Genomic DNA, 14,278 nt, shown 5'->3' on the forward strand with positions numbered 1-14,278 from the left:
GCCCGCCCAGGTGCCTCGAGAGCGCACACCGCGGCCGGCGCTCTTCCGGATTCGGTGGCTCTCGCGCCTGCCGTGTGCCGGGGCGGCGGCGGCGGCGGCGGCGACAGGCGAGGGGCGCGGCGCCCCCACTGACCTGCGGCCGGCAGGCTGCAGCGAGCGCCGCGGACCGGCTGGAGCCGGGCTGAGCCGCCGCGCCCGCCTCCCGCCGCACACCGCGGGGGCGCTCGGGGACCGCGGCGCGGGCGCGCACGGGCGGCGCGGGGACCCTCGCCCGGCCTCGCGCCCACCTTCCCAGGGGCCGCGGCCGCGGGCAGCTCGGGCCCGCGGCCCCTCCGCCTCCAGTCTGGGAGCTCCCGGCCCCACTCTGCCATTGCCTATGGGGATCCGAGAGTTTCCCGGCGGCGCACCCGGGGGCAAAAGCATCGCCATGTGAGTAGCGCCCCGCGTGCGGGTGCGCGAGCGGGCGGCCGGGGGCCCTCGGCAGCCGGGACGCCGGGCGGTCTGGGGCTCGGGAGGGGGCGGCGCGCGCGGTGCAGCTGCTCGGGAAGTTTAGGGCATCCTCTCCCTCTCCACTCGCCCCAGCCTGCCCTGCCCCGAAGCGCCCAGCGCCGGGCTCCGGAGACGGGACCCGACGCCCAGGCTGCTGAGGGAGCTGGGGAGCGGCGGGAGCGGGGAAGCGCCGGCCCTGCGGCCGCACCTGCCCCTAACGGGCCCAGGCTGCGCCCTGCTCGCCCTCCCATCTCACCGCCCTTCTCTCCCTCCCCGCCCACCTGCCCGCGGCCTCAGTGGCATGAGGAGGTCACCGGACGTCAGCCCCAGGAGACTGTCCGACATCAGCCCCCAGCTCCGGCAGCTCAAGTACTTGGTGGTGGACGAGGCGATTAAGGAGGATCTGAAATGGTCGCGCTCGGTGGAGGACCTCACCAGCGGGCCCGTGGGGCTCACGTCCATCGAGGAGCGGATCCTGCGCATCACCGGCTACTACGGCTACCAGCCCTGGGCGGCGAGCTACAAAAGTAAGACCCCCTCGCCTCACTTCCCCGGTCCGCCGGCGCATCTCCCCCTGCGGATGGCACGGCAGCCTCGGGGAGCGCGCGCAGCCCCGCGCCCAGCCGCCGCGCTGCCCCCGCTGCCCTGACCGCAGACACTGACCCGGGTTTGCGCCTTTTAGGAAGAGGCCCGGAGACGGTTCTCCGGGACCTTTGGGAATATCTGAGCCATTTTCTTAAATCCCCTCTCCTTCCCACAGACACCTCTCTGTCTTTATCCCCTTGCGCTTGAGATGTCACAATAAGGAGACAGATTGGGAACTCAGTGTATCCTGCACTGAGTGGCTTCTCTGTGGATACGAACGTTGTCAGTCGCCCCGGGTCGGGGCTCAGCTGGCTTGGTTAGAGAAGACAGACTTGGCACGCCTGGATTTTAACTCTTCCCTGGGTCCCCTAGGCCCCGATGATGGAGGACAATTCTCGGGGCCTTCATTTTAGATCTCATTCACTCCCTTTGCCCCAGGTCTTTAGCTGTCCTCAGTGTGGAGGTTCTATATGGATCATTCTAGCGATTGGCATTTGGTCCCTGAGAGATAAACGGTCGGTGCTAGGCGGAGCAGCTGAAACTTTTCTTTGCCCGTGGGCCCCAGCGGATGGCTCTGGCAATGCCGTGATCAGTTATACAGACGTTACCTGTGTGACCAGGGCTAATTTGGTGGCCATTTCTTTCTCTCATTTTGGAAGGGAGAAGTTGGCTATAACAAATTCCAGAACCTATAACTGTAAGCCACAATTCGGTGGCCTCACCACTGTCGTTTGACAAGCAGAAAGAGAGCCGTTTATCACCTCAGTCAAAGAATTGAGTATTGCTTCGTTCCATTTGTAATCAAGGCTAACAGCTTAATGATTTTGAGATATGGTTTTACCCTTCATGGCTTGAAATTGGAATATATTTCATTGGTCCTTAGGAACAAAAAATCAGGCTTTTGTAAATTAGTCATATTGAGTTCTAAAAATACATCTCCCTTTAGTTTTTTCATAAAACCCTGGATTCCAAGCCAAAGGTCAGTGGTATGCTAGCAGTTAGCTGGTTACTTTTAAGTTATTTGCAGGAAGAAACATAAGATTTTAATGTTTTGTTTCATGCCCTTACTTGTTTTTAAAGGACGGTGGTGATTGCCTTTAACTCTGTATCAGCCTTTAAAAGGTTATCTGCCTCTCCTCTAATCTGCTTCTGCTGCTAAAATTGTAGCTGATAAATTGGCTTTGGATCCCGGAAGGGAGACAAGGGACCAAGTTTTCTTTTCAGCTGAGAAACGTCAGGTATAGGATAAAAGAATGAAAACCCATTGGAAACCATTTCTCTTATAGATAGGGGTAGGACACTCAGTTTCTATTTCCCCTTTCTAAATTTCTTTTAGAAATGGTCTGTTTCTTATTTCTCTTCTCAGCTTTCTTAGTAAGAAATTAGAATTGTCTAAAGACAGTTGTACAAATTACAGCCTTCATAGAGTCGTCTATCTAGCCCCTGGAATCATAAGGTTTATCATTGTAATTCTGAATATTTGCAACTGGCCCCATGAGCTTTACAGAAATTTTCACCAAGGCTTGTGACTCTGCGGGGTTGGCGGGGAGCTTTCAGCAGTGATTGACTGTGTTTGGTACGAACACAGTTTATAATTAAGGCAGGGGGAAGGCCGTATGGAAAATGAGTCCCTTGTACCACCGGTGGTATTCTTAAATACCCTCTCTCTGAGGCTTCATTGAAGGAATAAAGAGGAGCAGACAAGGGTACAGTGGTCATTGTAATCAGAAGAAAATCAGCTCACTCCCCCCTCTATTCCTGTGAAGATGATTCTTTATTCCAAGAGATTTCCTTTCTACTAAGATGCTTTAGGTGACACCTGACATTTTGATGAATGAATTGGATTTTAAGTTTAAATTTAGAGAAGCTTATGTTTTATTAATGGAGCCAAAGACGTTTTAGGGTACTACTTTGGCTGTTTGCTATTTCTACCCAAGTAGAAAAAAATAATAAAGAGGCTTATCTATCTGTTGGTATCAGTGAGTTATTTTGTTTGTCGGTTAATAATCACACTCAGCTAACTGGGAGAGGTGATGATTATGAAATAAATATTCTTCTCAGGGTCTCCAGAGTAAGTTATGGGATGTTCCAAGCCTCATCCTTGACATTGTTGTGTCACCTTTGTGTCATCTTGCAAAGTGGCTTCTCTGTGTCCCCACTGAGGGAGTTGACAGTGAGAGTGTCTGGACTAGTTGAGAGCGTAAGTGAGCTGCCTTTGTAGCAGCAGAAATTATTTGAATGACCAAGAACTCACTGTTATCCTCTTAATTTTTAAGCTTTGTTTGGGGTGGTGAAGATAAATGAGGTAATTGCAAACAGTGCAGAAATGATCTTTGGGATTCTCAGCCCAATCAGTGAGTTGAACAGATTTTACTCTCGACAAGTGACTTCTTGTGAGGAATTCTTTTAAAAAAGCCTAAAGACCCCTGGGTCTGAGAGGGTCGGTTTGTATGTAACATTCAACTGAGAATTAAGCTGTTGATACAGACAAGCAGGTGGGAGGGTTGAATTCCTCTTCTCAGTAGCTACGGTCCTCCGATTCCACATTGCCTGTTTTTGAACCAAACCCCTGGGCAGTTTTCCTGCAGATTCCTTGGCTTCCCAGCTGCGCGTGTACCCAGAGCCCAGAAGGCACGTGGTCCACAGTAGTTGCTCAGTTAATGTTGGGTTTTTAAAAAAATATATTAAAAAAATTTTTTTTTATTGTGGTAAAAATCACATAACATAAAACGTATTACTTGAACCATATTTAGCTATACGGTTCAGTGGCACTAAGTACATTCACATTGTTGTGCAACTCTCACCATCATTCATCTCCCGAATTTTTCACCTTCCTAAACTGAAACTCTGTTCCCATTAAACACTAACTCCCTATTCCCCCTCCCCACCTCCACCCCCGGCCCCTGGCATCTACCAGTGTACCTTCCGAGTCTATGAATTTGACTCTTCTAGGTATCTCGTATAAGTGGAATCAAACAGTATTTGTCTGCACCTAATGTATATTGGAATTCATTTTTAAAGTTAACTTCAGTATATGTCCTGCAAACAGATTGTACCTTCTTTTTCTTTTTTCCCCCCTGTGCTATATAGTTGGCCCTCATCAGCCATCTACTTCATACATAGTAGTGTACGTACGTCAATCCCAATCTCCTAATCCATCCTACCTCCCCCTACCCCCTTGGTGTCCATACGTTTCTTTTCTACGTCTGTGTCTCTATTTCTGCTTTGCAAATAGGTTCATCTGTACCATTTTTCTAAATTCCACATATATGCATTAATATATGATATTTATTTTTCTCTTTCTGACTTACTGCGCTCTGTATGAGAGCCTCTAGGTCTATCCACGTCTCTGCAAATAGCGAAGTTTCGTTCCTTTTTATGGCCGAGTGATATTCCATTGTACATATGTACCGCATATTCTTTATCCATTCCTCTGTTGATGGACATTTAGATTGCTTCCATGTCGTGGCTAGTTGCTCAGTTAATATTTGTTGAATGAGTGAATGGATGTGGCCTGAAACATCGACCCCTGGAAGAGAGAAGCTTTGAATGTACCTTCATAGTGATCTGTATTATTTAATTCTCTTTTTTGGCCACTGTGCACGGCTTGCAGGATATTAGTTTCCCGACCAGGGATTGAACCTGGGCCCTTGGCAGTGAAAGCGTGGAGTCCTAACCATTGGACCACCAGCGAATTCCCTATTACTTAATTCTTTATGCTGACTTATGTTCGGTTGGAATTGCTTTACCCTTTCCTTATTCTTCCATGGTAAGTGCCATCCTTGGCTTTCTGAACCATAGACTACACCAGAATCCTTTTTTTTTTTGAATTGTCTTTAGTTTATTTAAATAGAATGAATTACGTTGACTGATTTTCTAATATTAAAATAATCTTGCATGCCTACAGCAAACCCTCATGATGTTTTTGTGTGTTTTTGGTTTTTTTCTAAATTGAAGTATAGTTGATTTACAATGTTGCATTAGTTTCTGGTGTATAGTAAAGTGACTCAGTTATACATATATTCTTTTTCATATTCTTTTCCATTATGGTTTATTACAGGATATTGAATGTAGTTCCCTGTGCTATACAATAGGACCTTGTTGTTTATCCATCTTATGTATAATAGTTTGCATCTGCTAATCCCAAACTCCCAATCCAATCCAACCCTCCCCCGCTCCCCTTCCTCCTTGGCAACCACAATAGACCAGAATTCTCCATGTCAGGCTTTGACTTAGCCCAGGGTTTCTCACCTTCAGCACTACTGACACTTTGTACTGAATAATCCTTTATTATGGGGGGAGGGGATCCCGAGCATGGGAGGGTGTTTAGCAACATCCCTGGCCTCTAGTTCACACCCCCCAAGTTGTGACAACCAAAAGTGTTTCCAGACAATGCCAGATGTCCCGTAGGAGTGATGACAAGCCCTCATTTAGCCTCACCCCAAATTTCTGCTGCAAGTGAACTGTCTTCCGTAGAGCAGTAGTGCTAACTGAGCAGGCCTGCCTTCTGAATTCCGGGCCTTCTCTTCTCTTCCTTCTTCCTGGACCACTTCTTGGGTTTCCAGGAGGGGCCGGGCTAGAATAAACAGCTTTCCAAAAGAGCCGGTTGCTTCTGCAGCTAACGTGATTCCACACACACTCACCATAAATTGATACCCTGTAGAAAGTGCTTCAGAACTCAGAACAGTTCGGAAAGCTTTTCTAGAGATTTCCTTTCCCCCTCCCACCTGTGCCACAGCAGAAGAGAAAAAATTGGCTGGAACCTCTTCTGCCTCCCCCTTCCTTTCTTATTCCTCTGGGATAGATAGCAGTTGGGGAGGAGATGGCTGCGGAGAGGAAGAGGAGGGGCAGAGAGCAGGGCTGAGCCATCCCGATGGTGAACAGCGAGGCCCAGGCGCCGGATGCAGTGGGAGACGGGCGGCATTCGGGCACAGGGATGCTTGAAGTAGTGGGTCTGGGAGATCCCAGACACAGGCTCTTATGCAGGATGAAAGAACATCTATATATGCTCCTCTATTTTCATTTATTCATTTAGCAAAGTTTTTGAGAGCATTTATGCTGCCCACGGCTGAGGTGTGCCCTTGTCGAGAAACATAAATCCACAGACACATTGTTTACGGTTAGCAGGGATACGTTACTTAGCAAAAGGTTTCCCTAAAGGATGTTTTCAAAGAGTGAGCTCACAAACTTTTCTAGTAAAGAAACTTTCTAGGCGTAGCTTTTGGAGCTATACACTTGACTATACTATACACTTGACTCCTGAGTGGGCTTATTCATACTTCATGGTGCTGGTATGTGCAGATACAAATGATTTTTTTTTTTTTTTTTAATGCTGATGGGTTTAGTTTTTAAGTCATTTTTAGAGTAGACGGTAGGCTAGTCCCAAACGACCACCCCATCTCCAGCCTATCCCACCCGGCCTGCCATTGGCGACTTGAATCAAGGTTAAGAGCCTGCGGATTACTGAGCAAAACCCAGTTTACGTCGGGGGGAGGTTTCGTAGTTCAAGCTGAGAAAACGTAGGGGCATTGAATAGCTCACCTAGTGACAAGGAAATCGCATGTTTCAGGATCCTCCAGGTTTCAGATGTTAGGAAGGGTTTGTGTGAGGTGAGGGGGGAGGTCTATGGAGAAGGACAATCTTTCTACTTCTGTGTGCCCTTTCAGACCAGACCATGAGTAGAGGCTGTTGACGTGGCCTCCAGTGATAACCGGAACAGTGGCTCATAGCATAATTGAAATCATCGTGAGCAACTTCTGTTTGATCCTCCCAAAATAGTAAAGGTCAGGTCAGCAATTCAAAAATGGCCCACTTGGAAGAGATGTATAATTTGGTTGTAAAACTTTATTCTAGAATGGAATTCATTTTCATAATCTTTTCCATTATGGTTTATTATAGGATATTGAATATAGTTCCCTGATACTGAATATAGTTTATTATAGGATACTGAATATAGTAGGACCTTGTTGTTTATCCATCCTATATATAATAGTTTGCATCTTCTAATCCCAAACTCCCAATGCATCGCTCTCCCACCCCTTCTCCCCCTTGGCAACCACAAGTCTGTTCACTATGTCTGTGAATCTGTTTCTGTTTCGCAGATAAGTTCATTTGTGTCCTATTTTAGATTCCACATGTAAGTGATATCATATGGTATTTGTCCTTCTTTGTCTGACTTACTCCACTTAGTATGATAATCTCTAGGTCCATCCATGTTGCTGCAGATGGCATTATAGATTGAAAAGATTTCAAAAGGAAAAAAGTTGGAGGGGGGCGGGGTAGGGTGGGGAGGGCATAGAACATAACATTTTCTAATGTCTCAGAGAATCAGTTTTATTCCTGAATATGAATCCATGCTAACAATTTAGTAAATAGCTTTCTGAGATTTGAGAAGATTAAAATGCAGAACCCTTCTTTTTGAAGGGAACACATTTCTCCCCAGTACACTCAGATCATTGACCGGGAGTTATAAACCCTTTGCAAATGGTCCCAGATTCTCACCTCCAGGAAAAGCCTAGTTTTCCTGGCTTTGGAAGAGGCCTGGGCAAGGAGATTTCTCACTGTTCTTCACAAGTCTATCCTGAGTCTCTACAAAGTGCCTAGTCTGAAATAAAACACTCCAGTGCTGAGTGTTTCTCCTTTCCTTAAGCAGCTGGAGAAAATCAGGTGAGTTGCATTAAAAAATGAATCCACATGTGTATGAGCCATTGAACTTTGTTAAGTGTTTCACTGAGCGTTGATAAGGACGCTGACTGAATCGTAGCCCCTCATGAAGGAGGGGACCACCGCAGTTTTTTCTGTGTTGTCGGGAGAAGCAGAGGGAATGGAATCCACACGGGGAGCTCTCTTCACATCCCAGCAATGTCTCTGCTGGCAAGTTAACCTCTGTGAGCCTCTGTTTTCTCATCTACAAAATGGGGGCGAATATAACTGCTTTTCAGGATGGTCATGAGGATGAAATGAAATAATGTATATCTAGCATCTAGCCCTTTGCCTGGCATCCATAAATGCGCCTTTATTTTCATTTATTCACTTGGCAAACTTTTTGAGCATGTACCAGGTGCCAGAATATAGAGATAAGTGATGGGAGACAAGAGTTCTTTTTTTTCTTTATTAAGTAGCAAGTGTGGAGTAGTCTGTTATTAATAAATTTCAGTATTTTTAAGACATTCTAAAAAAGAAAAGCCAGAATAGAAAGACAAGAAGATTCTTAAAAATTTCTTAGCCTACTTTTTAAGTTTAATAGGATTGAATCTTCTGAATCTGCAGGAAAACACAGAAGAAATTAATAGTAAACTTCAGTCTGACATATTTTCTAATTCTGTGCAAAGATGAGAAAAGTCTAAAATACCATTTGATACTGTGCATGAATTACTACAAGACAGTGTACAAATTATTTGTATTGGGAAACGAGTTCTTGCCTTCAAATCTTACAGACTGGAGGGAGAGGACAGTGAAATAATAGGGTGTGATAAAGGTTGGCTCTGGAGTGGTGAGTTTCAGGTCGGAAGCTGGAGGAGTAATAAACCACAGGAAGTGGGTGGAGGGGAGGTTTGCATTTCAGGCAAAGGGACAGTATACGCACAGCAGTGTACATGAGCTGTTACTGGAAGGTCATCCGGCTTGACTGGAACATAGCGTCACAGTAATGTACAAGATAAAGTTGAACTGTGAGTGGAAACTGACATTATGCTCTGGTCATCTGACGTGTGTCATCAGGAGGGCCATTAATGCACAAAGGCCACCTTACTCATCCAAGGCCCAGTCTGAGCGTCACTTTTTCCAGGGAGCCTCCCTGACCGTGTTGGATCCGGTGAGGTGTCCTTGCTTGGGCTCCCATGGTGCTGTCACTTCCCATACAGATTGTCATGGCTAGTTTAATCATGTGGCTGAAACCTACAGATGGAAAGCTCTGCAAGGGCAGGGCTCTTTACCATGTCGCCAGCCCTCAGTGTGGCTCTTGGAACGTAGAACTGTGATGATTGTATCCCCAGATCACAGAGTGTCTCTGGCACCTGAATCGATAAAACATTTGTTAAATGTACTAGCGAAAGGCCATTTACACACACACAGAAACAGTTCCTAAGCATCTCCGTTTCTGTGGGGTCTTCCAGAATTATCCTGCATAGAACACTTCTGATTGCCTTTCGCAGTCAAGAAATGGGACGCCCACTGCTTGGTCACCTGAAAACACTGACAAGCAATCTCACTCCTAGAGCTTACACTCGTCAGTCTCATATCAGAGTGTTTTGCCTCGTTCTGATAACCTCACTTTAAAAGCAGTTTGGAAGAAATGAACAGGGAAGAAGAGAAAATGGATCAGTGGGATTTAAAAACGTGTTCTATAGGCAAGGTTTAAATATTGGGGGAGAGAGAGGTGAATCAGGCAAACAACATGTCTTTATGAGGACAATTGGAGTGGACACCTGTGGGAGTGGACACCTCCCCAGCTCACCGTAACCCCCTTAACTGCCCTGCACCGTGGTGTCTTCAGGGTGTGCCCTTAGTATCACCTTCCTCCTGGACACCATAGATTAGATTGGGGTGGACCCTTGACCCACAGTCACTTGATCAATATCTCCCTCCTGGAATTTGAGATTAAAACCAGGAGATTGTGGTCTAGCTGGTGTGGTCTTTTAAGTGGAAGAGAAGCTATGAGGGAGCTAGCCTGGCTTTCGTGTGGAGGGAGAGGCAAAGAAAGCTGGTCCACATAGAGGGAAGAATAAAGCAGGTGTGTTAGCAACCCAGAGAGAGCCTTGACATTTTCCTGCAGTCCACGCTGGGTACCATTTCCCTCCAACGTCAAGATCTTGCTGTAGTGCCTCCTCCAAGCTGCAGGAGACACCACTGTTGCAACGCAACAGCCCCTTCCTGTGGAGTGAGCGGAAGCTGAGTTTTGTCCCATGCAACTGCGGACTCCTAGCTGAAGAAGATTTCTCAGCCACTTCTGCTCAGGCCCACGTAGGACAGAACAAGGATGTACATACCAAAGAATTTTTCACTGGAAATGAGAAATCAGTTCCTGACTGCTGAGATAAAGAAGGTCCTGGAGCCTCCATCACTGGAGAGCTTCGAAAAGAGGTGGACACCCAGCAACCCCAGGTGCATTGAGTATTTCCTTACCCTGTGTCAGGGGATTGAAGTAGATTTTTTTTAATACATGATGTCTTTTGGTTCAGTTCTTTGGTGAATGTGCATTGATCAGTAGAGTAATAGACCAGTTTTGTTTTCTTACCTTATTGCAAAGCCTAGAAAGGGACTGGGACAATTAGGAATCCGGTCACTTCTTTTGGTTAATGATAGTGACGGGCCCTTGAACAATTGCCTGGGATGTGGGCACATTTTTCTCTTCTGCAGCTGGAGGTAGCCTTAATTTATGACAGCCTTCGAGATGGTAGGAAATAAGTTGCTCCTCTCAGGTGATATGCAGCCCAGAAGGCTCAAGGCTGTTACGGAGCCCTGCGACAGAGGGATAGTCAGTGTAACTTCTCAGAACCGTTTTCCAGTTGTGATACGTGTTTTCTGTGACATTCACATTTGCTCCTTGTCAGTCTGCGGCACGTCATCCACAGTACTTGACTAGATAAGAATTTCTTAGGAGAATTATTTTTATCCTTTTTCATCATCTACCTTGTACCCATGTAGTGTTATAAAAACTTGCATTATGTCCTCAGAGTTTTATTCAGAAGGGCCAGAAGAAAGATGCTACTTAATGAATACCATCTTTCCTTCCTTAATTTTCTTTTTAGAAATCGTTTGCTCATTTTCAGTGAACGTATATGAAGATGCCCTGTCCTTAAAAATAAGAATATAATTATGATCGTAGGTATGAAACAGTTCGGTTTTGTTTGTGCAGTGTTCTTCTCATGCCATGCACGTGTGAGAGTTTAAGAAACACTCTTTATTGACAAGTGCATTATGCTGGCAGTCGATACCGAGGAAGGACTTGAACTTCCCACCTCTATACCATTTTTTTTAAGAGAAAGAATGAAATCGTTTGAAGACCATTTAAATGCCATAATCCAGAACAGCAGATTTCAAGGGTTTATCCAAACTCTTTCCTTTTAAGTCAGCATTTGGTTTTATTAAATATTTAACATGAACATTTTTGGTAGGTGTATCTGATGTTATGCTGTCGGTGTGTTTTCAGTTCCATGTCAATGAAATTTATGTAATTCGAATTTATTCTAAAAACACTAGGAAAACTAGTAGTGGTGCATGTGTCATTGTGTTTGTTCTATCTGTAACCTGCATGTGCCTTGTGTTTCTCTCAGAATACATGGAAGAGTTTCAATGTAGTGGCTGGAAGGTGGAGAGAGGAACACTTTCAGACCAGACCCCACTGCCACAATTCTCCCTCTTGAGAAGCCTGTAGGCCAGGCAGGGGCTTCAGAAAATCACTGCATGAAGTTTCAAACACTACTCATGGAAGGGTTCATTGGTCAATGGTTTGGAAACAGATCAAACAATGGAACCTGCTGTGACTGCGTATTCGTTGATCCATTTATCCATCCATCCATCCCTCCAGTCACTCACTCACTCACTCATTCATTCAGACATCAAATAGTTCACTGCTTCTAATAGGCAGTAAATATTTTCACGTCTAAGATAAACATACACTAAATATATGACGTATTTCCTGGTTACTATTTCCTAGAAAATTACAGAGCAGGGAGACAAGACAGACATATCCTACTCCGTGAAGTCCCATACTTTCCTTGTTTTGGGGCCATCTCATAGGTGGATTACATGTTTCTTTTTTTTTTTTAATTAATTTATTTATTTTATTTATGGCTGTGTTGGGTCTTCGTTTCTGTGCGAGGGCTTTCTCTAGTTGTGGCAAGTGGGGGCCACTCTTCATCGCGGTGCGCGGGCCTCTCACTGTCGCGGCCTCTCTTGTTGCGGAGCACAGGCTCCAGACGCGCAGGCTCAGTAGTTGTGGCTCACGGGCTTAGTTGCTCTGCGGTATGTGGGATCCTCCCAGACCAGGGCTCGAACCCTTGTCCCCTGCATTGGCAGGCAGACTCTCAACCACTGTGCCACCAGGGAAGCCCCTACATGTTTCTTTTTGGTGCTTCCCTAACTAAACATCTTGGGGTATTTTGGATGCACATTGACCAGCCTTACACTAAACTCTATTGTACACATATTATTGCATAATGTTTTATTATGGGCACCATGAACCGCTAGTTAGCGTCAGGATAGGGTCTGAGCCTCAGTGAAGTTCTTTTTCTCTTCCTTTGGAAACTTGAGTTCTGCTGTCTTAGCGAGAGTTCTCATTTGTTCTTTTGTTTTAGCCCAGGCATGAAACATTTTTTCTTTTTCATGTAATCATGCAACAACAAAGATTTTTGACTGAGTTGATGAGATGAAGCTGCTAAGCCCACACGTTTTTTTTTCCCTAATGTTTTCTGCCGCAGGCATTCCGTTTCTTTCCAGCTCCGAACAAAGCTAGCCTGAGACCTGAGACCTTTTTTCTTCCTCTAACTAGGGTCCTAACAGAAATAGCAGTAGACTGGATTTCAAGGGAGTTGGGATTTACTTCCAGCTCTACGTGTTCTTTCCCGTGCTGCTGCCTCTTCGGCTTGTGCCCTTGTTCCAATTCCTTTAAGAGAAAATCCCCGTGTCCGTGGAAATACTCCTTTAAAGCTATTCTCTTGGTTGTTCAGCTTAAGAATCATAACACTGTCCAGTTCTTCTAGACGTGAAGGGAGTGATGTTTCTAAGAGGCATCTCGACTTTTCTCTGTTAATAAAAATCAAAACATCCTGATTAATGTGCCTGTTACTTTGAATATAGATACATGTACATATGTATTTTATTGAAATATACTTGATTTACAATGTTGTGATAGTTTCAGGTGTCCAGCAAAGTGATTCAATCATATATATATATATATATATATATATTTTTTTTTTTTTTTTTTCAGATTCTTTTCCCTTATAGGCTATTACAAAACATTGGGTATAGTTCTATGTGCTATACAGTAGGTCCTTGTCGGTTATCTGTTTTATACATAGTAGTGTGTTTATGTCAATTCCAAATTCCTAATCTGTCCCCCGATCCAATCGTAAGTTTGCCCTCTATGTCTGTGGGTCTGTCTCCATTCTGTATACAAGTTCATCTGCATCATTTTTTTTTTTAGATTCCACATATAAGTGACATCGTACGATATTTGTCTTTCTCTGTCTGGCTTACTTCACTCAGTATGATAATCTCTAGGTCCATCCACTTTGCTGCAAATGGCATTATTTCATTCCTTTTTTATGGCTGAGTAGTATTCTGTTGTATAAATACACCACATCTTCTTGATCCATTCATTTGTCGATGAACATTTAGGTTGCTTCCATGTCCTGGCTATTGTGAATGGTCTGCAGTGAACGTTGGGGTGCATGTGTCTTTTCCAATTATGGCTTTCTCCAGATATATGCCCAGGAGTGGGATTGCTGGATCATATGGTAACTCTGTTTTCAGTTTCTTAAGGAACCTCCATGCCGTTCTCCATAGTGGCTACACCAACTTACATTTCCACCAACAGTGTATGAGGGTTCCTTTTTCTCCACACCCTCTCCAGCACTTATTATTTGTAGACTTTCTGATGATGGCCATTCTGGCTGGTGCTAGGTGATCCTGGAACCACTTCCCCATGTGTGGATGAGTCTAAGACTCAGGGATGAGTTTGAGCTAAAATATAGGATGAGGTTGAGTTGTTGGAGGACAGTGTCTAGCTCCCTCCTCCTTTCCTGTCTTGCTTGCCTCCTTCCTAGGCCCCCACCTTCTCTTTGAACTGCACACATAGAAGTCTGAGCTTGGAGAGGAGGCTGTGCGTCTTTGGAACTGATGCTTCCTGATGGTCAGCAAGTGACCAAAAGTCACTCGAATCAGTACCTAGGGACCTGGATTTCTCTACTGTTTTCTGGTTGATGTGGCTTCTGTAGGGGAGGGAGGTGGCTTAGTCAGCCAGGGTCCCTTGGCCACATTGCACTTGATGAAAGGCCAGGAGGTGACAAGATAATAGTTATCTTCTGGTGGCTTCCACCTCTTGTCCCAAGGCCTCAGCAGTGTACTGAGACTGCCTCATTTTCTGTGTAGAGGTGTCTGTGTTGCTTTGGGGGAAACAGAATAAAGAAAAAACACACTATTGTTTTCCTTTACATTATACTCTCTGAATAGTACCTCACTTCTGACATTTCTGGCCACCAAA

General features: G+C 45.3%; 1 protein-coding gene across 1 annotated transcript in view; it reads left to right on the top strand.

Annotated features, from left to right (window-relative positions):
• The first annotated feature begins 376 nt into the window (after positions 1-376).
• SLC35F3 (solute carrier family 35 member F3) overlaps positions 377-14,278 on the top strand; it is a 307,079-nt gene continuing 293,177 nt past the window's right edge. Inside the window, exons 1-2 of the mRNA XM_057531098.1 lie at positions 377-429; positions 787-1,016. Of these exons, the coding sequence (XP_057387081.1) occupies positions 377-429; positions 787-1,016 (283 nt within the window). The remainder of the gene's footprint in view (positions 430-786; positions 1,017-14,278) is intronic.

The sequence above is a fragment of the Balaenoptera acutorostrata genome, chromosome 16, assembly GCF_949987535.1.
Source record: "Balaenoptera acutorostrata chromosome 16, mBalAcu1.1, whole genome shotgun sequence".
Taxonomy (NCBI): domain Eukaryota; kingdom Metazoa; phylum Chordata; class Mammalia; order Artiodactyla; family Balaenopteridae; genus Balaenoptera; species Balaenoptera acutorostrata.